At 42.5% G+C, this 18,076-nt stretch overlaps 1 protein-coding gene and 1 long non-coding RNA gene across 5 annotated transcripts in view; one reads left to right on the top strand and one right to left on the bottom strand.

The window, feature by feature from the left end:
• Nucleotides 1–6,686: 6,686 nt before the first annotated feature.
• zfr (zinc finger RNA binding protein) overlaps nucleotides 6,687–18,076 on the bottom strand; it is a 90,366-nt gene continuing 78,976 nt past the window's right edge. The window contains exons 16-20 of one of the 4 annotated variants that reach the window (XM_061277598.1): nucleotides 15,171–15,268; nucleotides 14,331–14,426; nucleotides 12,086–12,197; nucleotides 8,400–8,497; nucleotides 6,687–7,686 (exon numbers count right to left, since the gene is read on the bottom strand). In XM_061277598.1, the coding sequence (XP_061133582.1) occupies nucleotides 7,504–7,686; nucleotides 8,400–8,497; nucleotides 12,086–12,197; nucleotides 14,331–14,426; nucleotides 15,171–15,268 (587 nt within the window). In that variant the 3' untranslated portion in view covers nucleotides 6,687–7,503. The other 3 variants (XR_009714344.1, XM_061277600.1, XM_061277599.1) reach the window with 3 other exon arrangements.
• Nucleotides 7,583–9,130, top strand: LOC133153657 (uncharacterized). The gene is made up of 2 exons (XR_009714347.1): nucleotides 7,583–7,724; nucleotides 7,798–9,130. It is a non-coding gene; the product is annotated as an uncharacterized LOC133153657 (long non-coding RNA).

The raw sequence follows: 18,076 nt of genomic DNA on the forward strand, positions 1-18,076 counted from the left end.
GGGGCGGTAGTCATTGAAGCAGGACGTAGCGGGTTTCTTTGGCACAGGTACGATGGTGGCAGCTTTGAAACACGACGGGACGATGGCCTGCTGCAGGGAAGTGTTAAAGATGTCCGTGAAGACATCCGTCAGCTCACCAGTGCAGTCCTTCAGCGCCCGACCCGGGATGTTGTCAGGGCCCGCCGCCTTACGGATGTTGATAGCGGCAAGCGCCCTCCTCACGCTGTCGGCGGAGAGGCACAGGGGCAGCTCGTGTGAAGGGGGAGTGGCCTTCAGCGGGCAAGTGCTGTTCTGAGCGTCGAAGCGAGCAAAGAAGCGGTTGAGGTCATTGAGCAGATGGACGTCAGAAGTTGAAATAAAAAAGATAAAATGGAGAATGATTTGATTTGGATTAAAAATCTGACATGATGCATTAATGGTGCGCCTTATAGTCCGGTGCGCCTTATACAAGGACAAAGTTTTAAAATGGGCCATTCATTGAAGGTGCGCCTTATAGTCCGGTGCGCCTTATAGTCCGGAAAATACGATAATGCTGGCAACTTAATTACCTGCATCTACATATTGTTCTACCTACACAACAATTTCAAAATGTCAAATGACAAACTCATGGTCTACTTCATTGTTCAGCAAGGAAAATCTACTGACAGCCCATTACTACCACAGTATGTATTAGGGGTGTAAATCGCGGGTTTTGTCACGATACGATATAATATCGATACAAAGAACTACGATACGATATTTGCCGATATCTTAAAGCCTGCTGCGATTCATTCACGATATAGTGCTCTACGATCGAACAAGGTACTGCAAACTCTTTATTTAGGAAATTACAAGAGTATTGCAGTATACAAAGTGCTTATTTTAACACTGAACTTTGATGTCGTGTTTTTTCTTCAAATATGCGGCGAGATTTGTGCTCCCTGAATATTTGATCACCGCATGGCAGGATTTACAAACTGCACGTGTCTTGTCCGTTGAGCCATATTTTCTTTGGAATCCAAAGTGCTTCCAAACGAATGACTTGAAGCCTAAAGGGGAGCAAATTTCTTCGTCTTTTTGGACACTAGCCATAGATAGCACCAGCCCAGGAGCCGCGTACTAGTTGTCGACTCCCCTTTCACGTGCGTGCTCTGCTCCCAACACAACACGCGCAGTGCGCTCCCAGAAAGAGGAAGCAAGCAACAATGAACTGGATTTCAAAATAAAGGTCAAACACGGCGATATAAATCGATGTTTACGTTTAGCATCGATGCCAATAAATCGTAGAGCATTATATCGATTAATCGATGTGTATCGATGTATCGTTACACCCCTAGTATGTATGCTTGAGTGGTGTGCTTGTCTCCATTACCTGGGCTTCCAATCTTCGCTTCTGTAGCGGATTGTGCGTTTGTGTGACCTTGTTCCTCTCATCTATGTTTCAAGCAGGTCACCAATGAAGTTAATTCCATATGCACTGTTTCCCAACCTTTTTTCATTCACGGTACACCTTTTCATTGGAAAAAATCTCGAGGCACACCACCAACAAAAATCTGTTAAGTGTTTTTCCAACTTCTATATTAAAATCAGTTATATTACAACGAAAGACGTTAAGTCCTACACCTATATATGTATAAAGAGTCGAATAATTGAATAAAAATAAATAAAAAATATTATTTTAATTGTATTTCTTTTGTTAAATAAAAGTGAGTTTTTAAAAAAATGTTTTAGACAGTGTAAGAAATAAACTATTGAAAGTGATTGTGATTAAAATCCAAAAGAATCAACATGACTTTGTTTACTTTTTTAGACTAATGCTACAAATATTACGACAATAAGAACAATGTCACAGCAGCTGAGTGGCTATCACAATCGAAGTGTCTCGATTTGACTGTGTATTTTATGTTGATGAAAAATTAACAATTCAGGTTCTCTGGTTGAGCTGCATGCTCTGATTTCCATCGGACCACAAACGCACCACAACCATATAGTCATAGTATCTGTCACTGTTAGCAAAAGCACACATCAACACACATAAACTGAATATGTTCCGATGCAATACAATCAGACAGACACAACATCAAATCTCAAAATTCTCCGATTCTCCACGCATGCACTATTAGCAAGTGGCTGACCAGGCCTTGCGCGAACTGGCCAGTGGTTTGGCGATCCTGTTTACAATACGCTCCGTAGTAAATATTGGACAATCCCATGGCACAGCTGAACATCTCTCACGGCACACTGGCACAGTGGTTGGGAAACACTGCCATATGCATGTGTGTGTGACACTAATCATAGCCAACACAAACCAGTCATGGTCACTTTTATCAAGAAGTACCTTAAATATCCAACATTAAGTACACTTTTGTTTGCTAATGATCGGAGCTTTCCCCCATAGTGACATACAGTACACTATTTATGTAAGTGTTGTGTGTTAACCATCCTGTACAAAGTTCGACAGGACTAAAACCTCACCACGCCCTGAATGGGTCACCAGTGTATCACAAATCCATAAAGACAGACAACGGTTCACACTCTCATCCACACAATATGGTCATAGGAATCAAGTTACGTGAGATACAGTAGCATGAACCATGACCTATCCATCCATCATCCATCCATCCTTCCATCCATCTTCTTCCGGTTATCCAGGGTCGGGTCGGGGGGATGGGGGGGGGGGGGGCAGCAGCTTTAGGAGGGACTCCCCTTTCCCCAGCCATTTCATCCAGCTCATTCTGGCGTTCCCAGGCCAGCCGAGAGACAGTCTCTCCAGCGCGTCCACAAGGTCTCCTACCGGTGGGACATGCCCGGAACACCTCCCCAGGGAGGCGTCCAGGATGCATCCTGATGAGATGCCCGAGCCACCTCATCTGGCTCCTCTCAAAGTGGAGGAGCAGCGGCTCTACTCCGAGTCTCTCCCGGATGACCGAGCTTCTCACCTTATCTCTAAGGGAGAGCCCAGACACCCTGCGGTGGAAACTCATTAGGCCGCTTGTATCCGGGATCTCATTCTTTCGGTCACGACCCATATCTCGTGACCATAGGTGAGGGTAGGGGCATAGATCGACTGGTAAATTGAGAGTTTTGCCTTTTGGCTCAGCTCTCTCTTCACCACGACGGATCGGTACAGAGTCCGCATTACTGCCGATTCTGCACCGATCCCCCTGTCGATCTCACGCTCCATCCTGCCCTCACTCGTGAACAAGACCCCAACATACTTGAACTCCTCCACTTGGGGCAGGATCTCATCCCCGATCCGTAGAGGGCATTCCACCCTTTTCCAACCGAGGACCATGGACTCGGATTTGGAGGTGCTGACCCTCATCCCGACCGCTTCACACTCTACTGCGAACCGCTCCAGTGAGAGCTGGAGATCATGGCTTGAAGAAGCCAACAGCACCACGTCGTCTGCAAAAAGCAGAGACGCGATGCTGATGTCCCCAAACCGGACACCCTCAACGCCTCGGCTGCGCCTAGAAATTCTGTCCATAAAAATTATGAACAGAATCGGTGACAAAGGGCAGCCTTGGCGGAGTCCAACCCTCACTGGGGACGAATCCAATTTACTGCCGGAAATGCGGACCAAACTCTGGCATCGATGATACAGGGACCGAACCGCCCTTATAAGTTGGCTCGGCACCCCATACTCCCGAAGCACTCTCCACAGAAATGTCCGAGAGACACGGTCGAACGCCTTCTTCAAATCCACAAAACACATGTGGATTGTTGGGCGAACTCCCATGCCCCCTCGAGGATCCTGCCGAGCTGGTCCACTGTTCCACGGCCAGGACGAAAGCCACACTGCTCCTCCTGAATCCGAGGTTCGATCTCCGGACCGACCCTCCTCTCCAACACCCCTGAATAGACCTCACCAGGGAGGCTGACGAGTGTGATTCCCCTGTAATTGGAACACACTCTTTGGTCCCCCTTCTTAAAGAGGGGAACCACCACCCCAGTTTGCCGATCCAGAGGCACTGTCCCCGATGTCCACGCAATGTTGTAGAGGAGTGTCAGCCATGACAGCCCCACAACATCCAGAGCCTTTAAGAACCCCGGGCTGATCTCAGCCACTCCTGGGGCCTTGCCACTGAGGAGTTTTTTAACTACCTCAGTGACTTCGACCTCAGAGATTGGAAAGTCCGCCTCAGAGTCTCCAGTCCCTGCTTCCACAATGGAAGGCGTGTAGGTGGAATTAAGGAGGTCTTCGAAGTATTCTCCCCACCGACTCACGACGTCCCGAGTCGAGGTCAGCAGCACACCATCTCCACTGTAAACAGTGCCAGATGCACTGCTTCCCCCTCCTGAGATGCCGGATGGTGGACCAGAATTTTCTTGAAGCCGTCCGGAAGTCATTCTCCATGGCCTCGCCAAACTCCTCCCACGCCCGCGTTTTCGCCTCAGCAACCACCGAAGCTGTGTTCCGCTTGGCCCTCCGATACCTGTCAGCTGCCTCCGGAGTCCCGCAGGCCAAAACGGCCCGATAGGACTCCTTCTTCAGCTTGACAGCATCCCTAACCGCCGGTGTCCGCCAGCGGGTACGGGGATTGCCGCCACGACAGGCTAAACAACCTTACGGCCACAGCTCCGGTCGGCTGCCTCAACAATGGAGGCGCGGAACATGGTCCACTCGGACTCAATGTGTGCCGCCTCCTCCGGGACGTGGGCTAAGCTCTGCCTGGAGGTGGGGGTTTAAGCTCTTCCTGACAGGGGATTCTGCCAGACGTTCCCAGCAGACCCTCACAGTACGTCTGGGCCTGCCAGGTCGGACCGGCATCTTCCCCCACCATCAGAGCCAACCCACCACCAGGTGGTGATCAGTTGACAGCTCCGCCCCTCTCTTCACCCGAGTGTCCAAAACATGCGGCCGCAAATCCGACGACACGACTACAAAGTCGATCATCGAACTGTGGCCTAGGGTGTCCTGGTGCCAAGTACACACATGGACACCCTTATGCTTGAACATGGTGTTCATTATTGACAATCCGTGTCGAGCACAGAATTCCAATAATAGAACATCGCTCAGGTGTAAATGAATCAAGATACAAATATAAATCAAGTTATACTATAATTGATACCTAATGATAACCTTGTAGTCATGGTCATTGAAATACATTAGATGGAATGGCATTAAATGTTTGATAAGTTACTTTACCGTCATGAAAAATGCATTTTTCTACGCAATGTTCTGTTCAAGTTATGACATGATCCATTAATACAGAGAAAACAAGAGGATGGGATAAGAGCTTTCCACTCCCTTTGAACACGTAAACTTCTCTGAATTATGATACATAGCTATTTTTTTTCAGCTTTATATTGTGTAAATGTGTTTATTTGTTCAACAGTACAATAAATCAATCAATTTGGATGGACAGTGATGACAGTCATTCTTTAACCGGTTTGTAGCTTTTTTTCTGTGGGATGACATTTAAAACCTCATCTATGTTTCATTGAGGGGTCATGCCTGGCCTTCATCCACCCCACACACAGCATACCTAATGATGGAGGGAGGCAGTAGTGAAATGTCATTCCTGAACTTTTTATCATGCCTCTTTCAAGGAAACGAGAATAGAAGTACTGTTTCCTCAGATATACTTAAATAGCTATTGTGTGAAGCAGGTGATGATGTGGCTTTCTCTTATGTGATGACAAAATAGCCATGCTGCTGTGACAAAAAAAAAAAGTGGATACGCCAAGATTTAACACACAATGATGATGATGATAGTCCTCTACCTTCTCAGACCTACCTTAAAGAATCCTTGAATGAGATGACTTTGCCTCTCACTGGGTCAGGTAGTTTTCAGCATCAAGTTTTCTGAGAATCCAGAGGGGAAGGCAGCAATCCAGGCGTTGGGGAGACTGGTCAAAGGAGGCGTTTGTGTCACATGTGAGTGGCAGAGTGGGAGGTATGCAGCCAATGACAGCACATCGCTTTGTGAGCAAACGCAGTAATGGAATTGCTCTTTGGTAAAGCATGTGCGCAGGTACAACTCATTTCTTTCCACATCCGCGCTATTCACAGTGCTGATTGTGAAGTATAACAAAAGGCACCTCAGACGTCACAAAAAAGTTCAATGCTGCAGACAGATTTTTTTCAGTCAGGACTGCGTACCACGTCACAACCGTGTTCAATGCCGCAGACTGATTTCTTTCAGTCAAGACTGCATACCGTGTTACGACTGTGTTACCATATTAAGGAGCCAATGTAGCAATAGGTAGAAAAAGGAATTTTGCCAGACATTTTTCAGTGGGGTGTCCAAGGTGACAACACCTCAGTGAGGGATTGCTGTGCTTATTGCATCATTCTTGCCCATCGATCGATCGATCGATGGGCAAGAATCTATCTATCCTATCTATCTAGCCCAGTGCTTCTCAAATAGTGGGGCGGGGCGCGTGTGACCCTGGGGAACAGGCTTTTTTTTTGGCAGTACTAGAATAAAGTGTAATTGCGCATTTTCACAGCAGGGGGCAGTGGCGCTCACATTGTTACTTCTGTGACGTTTGCGACAGTGCAACATTTTACGACTTACAAGACAAGTTAGGATAGTCACGGTGGGGAGGGGGGCGCGAATAGTTTTCTTCTTGCTGGGGGGGGGCGTAACAGAAAATAATTGAGAAGCACTGATCTAGCCTATCTATCTATCTACACACACCATCACACACACCATAACACACACGCATGCACACACATACGCACATCACAAAGCACATAGCTCTTAAATCTGTAAATTTATTGTGCTCCTGGAATTGCACAGCAGGAAGCATGTCAGAACACAAGCGTTCAGAACACGTCAAACAGAGGGAGGTATATGACCATCCTTCCCTTTCCTAACAGGATTTGTTTTACTTCCAGCATTGAATATAGCACTTAGCCAAGACAACAAAAGGGTGACAAGACTAACTTTCTTGAGGAAAAATACATTTCCAATTCCAATATATGCATTCAGAATAGTCATGCTTTCCACAAATCAAAGTCTCTCCATCTATTTAAGATTATACAAGCAGCAATTCCATACTTCAAGACCCTTTAGAAGAGTGAATTGGCCAGATTAATGTGTCTCAGTAGCCAAAAAAAAAAAAAAAAAAATTCATCTTGGAACAGAACCGTACAAATGAATGAATAACCCCCTTGCCTCCTGATGCACAATAGAATAAAACATTTCTCTTCACCACATCAAAGCAAGCAAAGGGAAGTAACAGCGCATTGTTAAGAAAGCCAATGTCACCAACATTTGACAATATCACAAAACTTAATAATATAACTTTTTCAGGTTAAAAAAAACTGCTCTAACTTGTACAGATGGAACCCAACCATTAAGAAATCTACAACTAAAACCAATACACCAAGACAGTTTTCTTTCTCTATTACAAGTGAGGTTGGAATTACACCGGTGCATTTATAGCATAATTAAAAAAAAGGGAAAAAAAACTTTTTATTGTAGCTAAGCCAGTACACACAGTAGATGGTGAACCCCATTTTAGACAGGTGAGTACAACTTTTTCTCTAACATGTTGCAACTGTGAAGCTTACAAAATATCATAATCCTTCTTATCCTTTTTGCCTTCACCCTCAAAGCTGTCTCCCCCGTCACTGTTCTCATGGCGACGCTTGCGACTGCTGTTGACAACGAAACGAGTGTTCGTCTGCGGCAGAGGGTCCATGCCCAAAACCTTATGAACATGACGGAATGCCAACAGCCTCAGCGCAACCTGTAAAGACAAAGCCACAAGACGCATACACCCATTGAGTATGTCAGTTGAATTGTTCTTTTAAGGGTGAATTAATATTTGAGTTTGTTTGTTTCTCTCTGTCTCTACCAGATCACTGATGACAATCAGATAAATTTTATAAGTATCACAGTGGAACCCTATCAAAACAAATTACAGTATTTTCCGCACCATTAAGTGCTGCAGGGTAAAAGGTGTAGACTCAATTGCGGGGACTTTTCTATACTTAATCCACATATAGGACGCACTGCATTGTAGGGCGCATGCATGCCATGATTTATGGCAAACAGAAAAACGTTCAGTTGTACCTTTTTCTAGTGTTTAACCATGTCCTCTACTGTACTCACATTATTGTTCATTGATATTCATACGCAAAGTCCTCGTCTTCTGTATCTGATTTAACAGTCGGGCAAGTTCCCTTTCGTCGGTCTCCTTGTTGTCATGTTGCTCTTTGGCAATGAGCCCGGTTTTCCAGAAAGCTTGAATTGTCTTTGTGGTGCGTTGAAAAGAATTCTCAAATCACTGTACTCTGTATTATATTAAATCTTACACAACATCCTACCTTTACTGGGTATTGAATTCGTGGGATGTTGGTTTGAATACGTCTAACCTTTCAGCCCTAATATCAAATGTTTTATATGCATGCCATTTTGCAATGTCCAAAATATACAGAAGAAAAAACAAGAGCTTGTAACCTGGGCACTTAAGGTTATGTCCTCTCTTTCCTGCTCTCCAATGGCTTCCAGGGTATCGACAGCACTCTTTTCACATGGATCCATCAGTCCAGGCCCACCTGTTAAAACAAATACATCTCCCTTAGTGTGAATGTAGTAAGATACAAGACAAAGTTAACTGCTTGTTCATTTGAAGATAACTTAAAGGACACAATTTCTGCAAAAGAAACTTTCAGCGGCATTCTTTCGTCCAAAACCAAAGGAATAACGGACAAAATTGTTTTTATGCCACAATAACCGAAATTGTAGAACCCATTACTGTTGCACAATCAACTCCTTGATAGAAAACAACCAATGACGGTGGGCGTTAATATACTTTAGGATGTTATATTGTTTCATATGTAATTTTTATTTTATTCGACTTATTTTTTTAGATTTGAAAATCTTTCATTTATTGTGTAATTTACCAGAAGTACAGTGATCCCTCACTACTTCACGCTTCACCTAGTGCAGTGCTTCTCAAATAGTGGGGCGGGCCCCCCTGGGGGGGCGTAGTGCGATACCAACGGGGGCGCGGGAACATGTTTTTCTTTTGGCTGTATTAGATTAAAGGGTAATTACACATCCACTGCAGTAGGTGGGGGTGGCGGTATCACTGGAAGAGTATTTGCTCTACAGCAGCACTTTGAATCTGTTCTGTTACAGACTAAAAAACACTGTTATTAATAAAGTTATTCTTTATTGTAAGTTGATCTTTCTTTTTTATTTATTTTTTGTTTTTCCTTTAATGTTAATAACATGGGGGGCGGGCGCAAAATGTTTTCTTCTTCCTAGGGGGGGCGTCACAGGAAATAATTGAGAAGCACTGACCTAGTGCAACTTCACTATTTTGCGGGTTTACTGTAAGTGACAAGAGAACCGTGTTTAAATACACGCTGATAGCACGAGGCTTGCCTGTGAGCAATCTGCAGACTTGAGGACAAGCGCGGGAGGTGGGGAAAGCCGACTGTGCGCGAGAGAAAGAAACCAAGGGGAGGAGTCGGGACACGTGACAATATTGTGTGTTTGATCTTATATTTGCTGTAAAGGTACAATGCACGCACAGAACGGTACGTGAATGGTAATTAAGGGAATGGGAAAAGTTTGTGTAGCATACAAGTCTGAGGGAGGCTTTATAAAGCCTTAATATTGTGTATAGCAGTGGTCCCCAACCTTTTTTGCGCCACGGACCGGTTACATGTCAGAAATATTTTCGCGGACCGGCATTTATATAAATAAATAATACATTTGTATAAATAAATAAATAAATAATACATTTTCAATAAATATATAAATACGATGAAATAAAATGATACGACTGACATAAAAACAAGTTTTGAAATCAGAGACTAGTCAAAACTGTTCAAATTGTTTAAAAAGATGAATGGTAACAATTGCTAGCAATATTTCTATTTCTAAAAAGTGAAGACAATTTATAATTTTCGTAATGACGAAGTCGATGCAAAATTGTCTTTGCAGGTTCACATAAAATGATGTGGTCGGCTGTATCTGGCCCCCGGGGCTTGAGTTTGACACCTATGCCATAGTGGTCAGTGGTCCCCAACCTTTTTTGCGCCACGGACCGGTTACATGTCAGAAATATTTTCGCGGACCAGCATTTATATAAATAAATAATACATTTATATAAATAAATAAATAAATAATACATTTATAATAAATATATAAATACGATAAAATAAAATGATACGACTGACATAAAAACAAGTACAAATGACAAAAATAAAACTCACCAATATGTTGAATTAGTGGGAGCACTGAGTTTATTTCTCAGAAACGAGCCGGTCCCATCTAGACGTAATCGGAGACCATGACACCCGAAGTGATTAAGATTTGTCTTTTATTGCAGGATGCTTGGTCTCCATGTGTTGAAGCAGTTTTGAATGCTTCATTGCCTGGTTACCGTTTTTTTCCGTGTATAGTGCGCCCCCATGTATAGTACGCACCCCTAAAAATGGCATGCTGATGCTGGAAAAAAGCTTGTACCCATGTATAATACGCACCCAATTTTTATGAATTTTTAAAAAATTTATTTATTTATTTTTTTTTTTTTTTTTTAAGTCCCAATGATCGTCACACACGCAGGGAGGCAATGGGTCCCATTTTTATAGTCTTTGGTATGGTCTTAACCATACGTACGGGCAGTCGGAGAAATCAACGCCAACAAAAGAAATTACATCCAGCCTAGTTAAGACCATACCAAAGACTATAAAAATGGGACCCATTGCCTCCCTGCGTGTGTGACGATCATTGGGACTTAAAAATAAATAAATAAATAAATTTAAAAAAAAATTTAATTTTTTTTTTTTTTTGTACCCATGTATAATGCGCACCCCAGATTTTAGGACAATAAATTAGTTAAATTTTGCGCACTATACACGGAAAAGAACGGTAGTTAGCCTGTCGCCACATATTAGCTTTGCGGGCTCGACTGGGGAAACATGTCACGTGACCGGGACAAGACCTGAATTACCGTTTTTTTCCATGTATAATGTGCAAAATTTAACAACTTTATTGTCCTAAAATCTGGGGTGCGCATTATACATGGGTACAAAAATATATATATATATTTTTTATTTTTTTATCCGGATATGATATGGAGGCCGCCATTACAGATGCGCTTTCTTCTCTGGTGTTCACTTCAAACACGCTCCATACGAACACAATGCTCTCGTATCAGACGCTTGCTCGATCACCTGCTCGTTTGCTGTCACAATGTACCCTACACAAATCCGAAACATTTCTTTGCTATCGAGTTTGCTAGCGCATGCGCAGTGATACTGACCGGCAGAATAACATCCGGTTGTTCCCAAAGATTTTTTTTTTTCTGAAATAATTTTAAATTTACAGACTTAAGTAGGAGTCAAAATTTGGGTGCGTATTATACATGGGTACAGGCTTTGTTCCAGCATCAACATGCCATTTTTAGGGTGCGTATTATACATGGGGGCGCATTATACATGGAAAAAAAACGGTAATTGAGCGTCGATAATTTCATTTTATTTTTTTTTCTGTGCGGCTTGGCGGCCCGGTACCAAGTGACCCACGGACCGGTACCGGTCCGCGGCCCGGTGGTTGGGGACTACTGGTGTATAGGACCACAATGCAATAAGAGAATCATGTGTAACCGTGACTCACTTTGGTTTTGCTATGCATGATCTCCCCCGGGTTAGTGTAGAGCAGGGATTGTTAACCGGTGGTCCGCGGCGGTATTGCAGGTGGTCAGCAAAATTGGAAACGGACAATAATTAAATAAAATTGACTTATTATTTGGACTTGATTTATTTTCCAGCTAATTTTATGAATCATTTACCTATCATCCATATCATTATATGTCAAATGTAGCTGAGATAACCAAAACAGATTCACGTAAATAGCCTGTATAGGTCTATCCTCCTTCGGTGCAAAATAAAAATAATTTGAGTTGGTCGGCAACTCCTTAAGAAAAAAAGTGTCATTGTGGTAGAAACGGAAATAATTTGTTTCCACAGCCAGTTACGGCGAGAAAAATCCAGCTTTATAATATGGCAAAGTCAAATTAAAAGAAATATTACGAGGGCAGGACTTTGGAAATGCCTGCTAGTGGGATCAAATAATTTATAAGAGAATCAACAACAGGAATCATGTCATTAAAAAAAATTAAAGATTACCAGAGAGTAAAATCCCAGATGAAATGCATTCGAAGACACGCCTTAATGCATCGCCTGGGCTAAGCGGTGCAGCGGCACTACTGATGGCCTTTTCCACAAGCAGCTCCATGGCCTAAAGTGAAAGAATGGTTAGAGATTTGGATTGGAACTGTGTTTAATGTGTGAAAAAGCGTGTTTGTGAATTTGGTATTCGCGCCACGCCTCACTAGACATTTCTGCTTTACTCACCAGCGCATCTCTAAATTTGATGAAAAGAAAGTAGACAAAATTTTACACTGGGGAAAAGCAAGTCTAATTTAATTTACCGTATTTTCCGCACTATAAGGCACACATAAAAACTTTGTATGTACCGTAATTTTCGGACTATAAGTCGCATTTTTTTCCCATAGGTTTGGGCGACTTATAATGAGGAGCGACTTATGTTTTTTTTCAACAAAAAAAAAGGAAAAAAAAAAAAGAAAAAAAAAAGTGAAACCGCGATAAACGAACCGCAACGTAGCAAGGGATTAGTGTAATTTGAATTTCAAGTGACGCGTCAGCAGCGCGACGACGTGTCAGCAGCGCGGCGACGCGGCTGTTTACATAAAGGACAAAGATTGACTTATATTACTTCACACAAACACTACGGTCCAAATTTAGAACCCAGTTCGGCTCGCGAGTCAAAAAGTTTGCCCACCCCTGGCCTAGAACAAAAATAAGGCTCATGGCGTTGATTATCATAAACAAGTGACATGCCCTTAACTGAGAGTAGCAGTTAGCAGGGGGTCCACCTATAATCTACTTATAAAGGGATTTATCGTAATAAAACAATTGTATGTGACAGAATCACTCTATGGTTTAAAAGGGCCACCAGAAACAGAAATGCAGTGCATCATGGGCATTGTAGTATTGCAGCCACCTTACGGCTCACGGTGGTCACGATATCGAATGAGAGAACAGAACTTCGGACAACTACAGAAAAATAAAAAAATCATCTTAACTGATAATAAGACAACGGTGGTCACGATATTGAATCAGAGAACAGAACTTCGGACAACTACAGAAAAATGAAAAGGACAAGACAATGGAGAGGGCCAAAAAATGGCACCAAAAAGATAATCAGTCTGCAGATTGAGAGTGGTGAACCACACATCCGAACTATGGGGAGAGATTTGTAGCAACATTATTCACACAAATATATCTTAGATTTCCATTGTTTTTCTGATCCACATATATATTTGTGATTTTCAAGTGTTATTCAGGTACAGAAATACATTTGTGATTTTCACGTTTTTCCGTTACACAAATAGTTTTCCAATCCAAAAAATATCGTTTATTCTTTGTTTTTTTTTAATTCCACAAATATGCACAATTTTCCACGCTTTTTTTATTGAGGTGTGTGTTGTGTGTATTTGTCATTTTGATTTAAATATTCAATTCTGCTTGTGCATATTCATGCTGTGCACATATCAGTGGTAATTCAAATTGGGTAACAAGTTGGTTATGAAAAACGAGCACCGAATTATTGCTTGGGTCGCAAAAACGTAAACTACAGAACAATTAGGAAAAACATACAACCACCTCATTCATACAAGATTTCCAATTTTTGCCATGATGCATTTGCTTTAAAAAAAATCCAGTCTCCCGATTGCTTGTCTAGCTGCTCTAACAGCCGGAGCTATGTTTGACCCACTGCGCCTCCTCAGGGGAGACGGTCCTGTCAGACTCCACTGTAGCCATTTAGCGAATGGACTGACACTGTCATCTAACGGTGAAAAGCGGCACTACGAGATGTCCTTCAGTTAAGAAATAAACACAGTGTGTTCATTACTGCACAGGAAAACAAGTTTAGCTTTTGCTTCATTTGTAATTTTTGTAGACTTTTGAATAATCATATTAGATTTTTCATTGCTCAACAACAGAACATGTTTCTATGTAACCAAAATCCAGCCATCCATTTTCTATACCGCTTGTCCCCAAGGTAATAAAATTAAATATGATAAAAAAAGAAGTATAGAATACATATCCATCTATTCATCATCCATTTTTTGTACGGATTATCCTCGCTGGGTCACGGCTGATATTAGGATTTTTTCACCCCCCCCCCCCCCCAAAATATCAGATATTCATTTATGTATTCAATTTTAACTTGTTACAGACCAAACAGTACCCAGTTTGTCCTAATTATTGATGCGGAACTAACGAGGATTTTATGATTGTTACCATTTTGACACAGAAGTTGTCATATCCCAATAGGCACACTCACCCATCCTGGGAAGGACGACCAGGTTGGAGCTCGATGACAGAGGTCTCGGAGTACCCGAATGATGATCACGCATGACTGCAGTCCATTTGCTCTAGCCTTGTGATATAATAAAGTTACATTTATGTGCTAAATCAAGGGTGAGTTGTGGATAGTCAAACCATTCGTAGAGGTCCAATGACTACTGTTCATAATGGAAGCTTGAGTATGGTTTAAGGCATTAATGAGCCATCAAAGTTTGCAATCAGCTGCCATTGCCAGTAGCCCTGTACCTCACAGTTAGTAAGAGAGTTCAAAGTTCGCAAGATGCACAAGAAATTAGGACTTCCTTGCCATCTTCTAAACCCTGACCCAAGGTTTATCAAGGAAACCCACAAACATGTGTTTCAAAATACAAAAGTTCATTTGAGAGAGAATGGAGACTGAAGGAGCTCAGGATGTCTACAATAATTTACCTGTGATTTAGCACAGGAAGTGGTAACACAGGAAACTAATCAGATTTTCCTTTGTCTATCAATCCCCATTTCGTACATGTAGTAGAGTAAAAAATACAAATGTAGTAGAGTAAAAGATACAAACACTTTTGCACAACTTGGTGCAAGGTATCGTGCAGCCTTATGGAATCTTTTGCAACCACACTTGAAATGGCAAAACTAGGATGCCAGTTTTCATATTTAGTGCATCAAATGCTCACAAATCAAATTCTTTAGAGGGATTTGTTTTTAAATGCTTAATGGATATTTTCATCAGTAACGAAAGATTCAAATGTGTACAAACAAAATAAATTAAACAAATAATGCATCTCATAAGGCTACAATAATAAAATAAAATGATGTTCCGAACCTGGAACCACTTAGCGTGGCGCAGAGCAGCCAGAGCGTCAAGGCATTTTTGCCTGTCCAAGACGTCCGCTGGGTCTTTCACCAAACCCGAAGTTACATCTAAAAATGGATTTGAAGTGTCAAAATGTTGATGAGGAATGGGTGTTTGACCAGGTAAGCAAGGCTGGCAAAGAACAAACACATTGCCACACATACCAATGATTCTTTACAAAGCAACCCACATTTGTTTTTCCTTTTAGTTTCTTCAAACTTAATACTATGAACAACTTTAACATGAACATTCTGACTTACTGGATGGCGACACACACAGATGTTGTCTTTGATTCAATATTGTGGATTGCTTTATTTTGAAACCACCACAATCTAGGCTATTAGTCCACACTAGTTTAGGCTGACACTACGTGCAGCCATCACCATTTTATCAGGTAATAGATTTGTTGAAAAGTCGCTTTTGCTAAGATATGTTGAGAAGTAGTTGACCTCCAATGACACATTGGGGAGATGATGGCTCTTGATGACCATTAAAAGGAGTTGCAAAGTGAAGTTAAAGGTCAAGAACCATGACAGCGACCTGATAAAAAGCAGCATGGCAATGGTAGGTGTGGCAACATTTTTGGGGTGTGGGAAAACCTTGGTCAAAAATCCTTCCGAAGTTCTTGGGCTCTACTAAATCTGATGGGAGAAACCAATAGACAATTTCTGTTTATTTTGGTCAAAGCAATAAAACGGGTCATTTCGTTGAATATGTGAAGACTGTACTATGATAAACAACAAAACAAAATTGCGATGAATGCTGAGGGAGAGAAAGCAATTCCAGCAATCAAGAGGTTGAGATATCACTGCATGCATACCTGGCATCAGTGGGCTTGAATAAGACCTCAACAGACAATTTATGTCCAAGGCTGTACTCAGGTCCAACCAACCAAGTCTACCAAAGCCTTGTTACTTTAGCCTCAATAATACTCCCCTAAGAAAACAAGTAATTTATCTGATTACAAAGATTATAGCTCATGGCTGTGGTCAGAAGACATTGTGTGAATCTGGCATTGCTGTAGGTAACCTTACATGTATTGAGCCACATTTTGAATTCAAAAGCTGTGAATATACTCAGGGGAGCACTTTGGATCAAGAGATATGCTGAACTGTTCACCTGAACACAAAAATACAATTTGTTTCCTGTGGAAAAAAAGAAATAACATTTTTGTCTCATTTGGTGTGTGTGTGTGTGTGTGTGTGGAGGGGGGGGGGGGGGGGGGGGGGATTCTGATCTGCCGTGAAGCAAATGTTGACACAACATATACAGTGATCCCTCGCCACTTCGCGCATCACCTTTCGGACAGGATAACCATGTGCAACACGGACTGTTTATTTAGGGAATGCGAAAAAAGGAAAAGAGAGGCTGGAATGTCAGCAGAGCAGGTGCACAAGGTGACTGACGAGCCAGTCAGCGAGCTCGCGTCATGCGTCGTTGTGGCATCTTGGTAGACAGCGGATCAGGCAAACGGTAATCAGGTGGGAGGCGTGCGTGTGCCAAAGCAGACAAAATGGCGACGAATGACCGGCGACAAACGGCGTCTTTATACACGCCCTAATCAGTGGGTAACATGGGACAGGTGGTGGCGATCAACGTCGATTAGCACGCGCAGTTCCGTATTGGCGACGCACACCCCGAGGTCTAGTGCGGAGGGCGTTTCAGCCAACCAGCAGGCTGAGAGTGGAGACGTGACACAGCCGCGCACAAAGGAAAAGTGAACCGCCGTGCAGAAGGATTCGGGACAATGGCAATGAGCGCTCATAGCGTGCATTTGACCAATGTGCTTCACTGAAGACAAACGCTGGGTGCGTGGCTGGCTGGTTTGCACGTAGGAAAAAAGCACTGCCGTCCAGTAGTTGGGACAGCGGCAATGAGCCCTGATAGTGCAGGGCGTGCCTCTGAGCAATGTGCATCACTGAGGACAAGCGAGGTGTGCGCGGCTGCCGTGCATGTGGAGGAAAAAAAAGCATTGCTGTCCAGCAGTCAGGATAGCGGCAATGAGCTCTCATCACGCGGGACATGCTTCTGATCAATGTGCATCATTGCGGGGTCCAAATGCAGGCGGCAGCAGCCGGCCACTCGCAAGGGAAGCAGCACTAACCGGTGCAGAAGGAGTCGGGACACGTGATAATACCACGTGTTTATTCTTTTGTTTACTGTAAAGGAACAATACATGCACTGAACAGTGTAGCAAGGGAGGGATTTGGTTGCGGCGTCGGTTCGGAAGTAAAAAGTTGGTTCGTAGGTAGATGCAAAAAAAAAAAAAATTGCAAGGCTCCGGTTCGTATCTCAAAAAGTTCGTAAATCTAGGCGTTCATAATTAGCGGTACCACTGTACAATGGTGTTTAAATTTCTAAATAATACATAAATTCTACTTCGTGGATTTCTGTTTTTTGCGGGTGGTTCTGGAACGCATCTCCTGCAGAAAAACGAGGGATCACTGTACAACAAAATTAATATGTTTAGTGTAAAAACAACAATGTAAGGTTTGTTCTACTGATGAATATTAATATTATATATATAATATATTAATAACAATAACAATAATAAAATTCTTAAAACACAACCAGAATCCCTGAGAACACAGGAAACAAAATTTCACTAGGGTATATAACTAGACTTATCACAATGCAAACACTGATCATGCTTCGCTTGAAAGGGATAGTCTCTGAGAAGGGTTAAAAGAGCGGAAAGACAAAGGAGCAATACTGCTGGCAGCCTCTTTTGCTTTACATTCCAAGTGATCTCTCACGCAATTCTAAGTTCTTTATAAGGCTCCCACCTAAATAAAATAATTTTAATCTTTTATGGTTTAACAAACATTTACATTACAAAGCCTGAAAGAAAGAAGTTCTTTTTTTTTAACTTTTGA

The sequence above is a fragment of the Syngnathus typhle genome, linkage group LG5 (genome assembly GCF_033458585.1).
Source record: "Syngnathus typhle isolate RoL2023-S1 ecotype Sweden linkage group LG5, RoL_Styp_1.0, whole genome shotgun sequence".
Classification (NCBI taxonomy): domain Eukaryota; kingdom Metazoa; phylum Chordata; class Actinopteri; order Syngnathiformes; family Syngnathidae; genus Syngnathus; species Syngnathus typhle.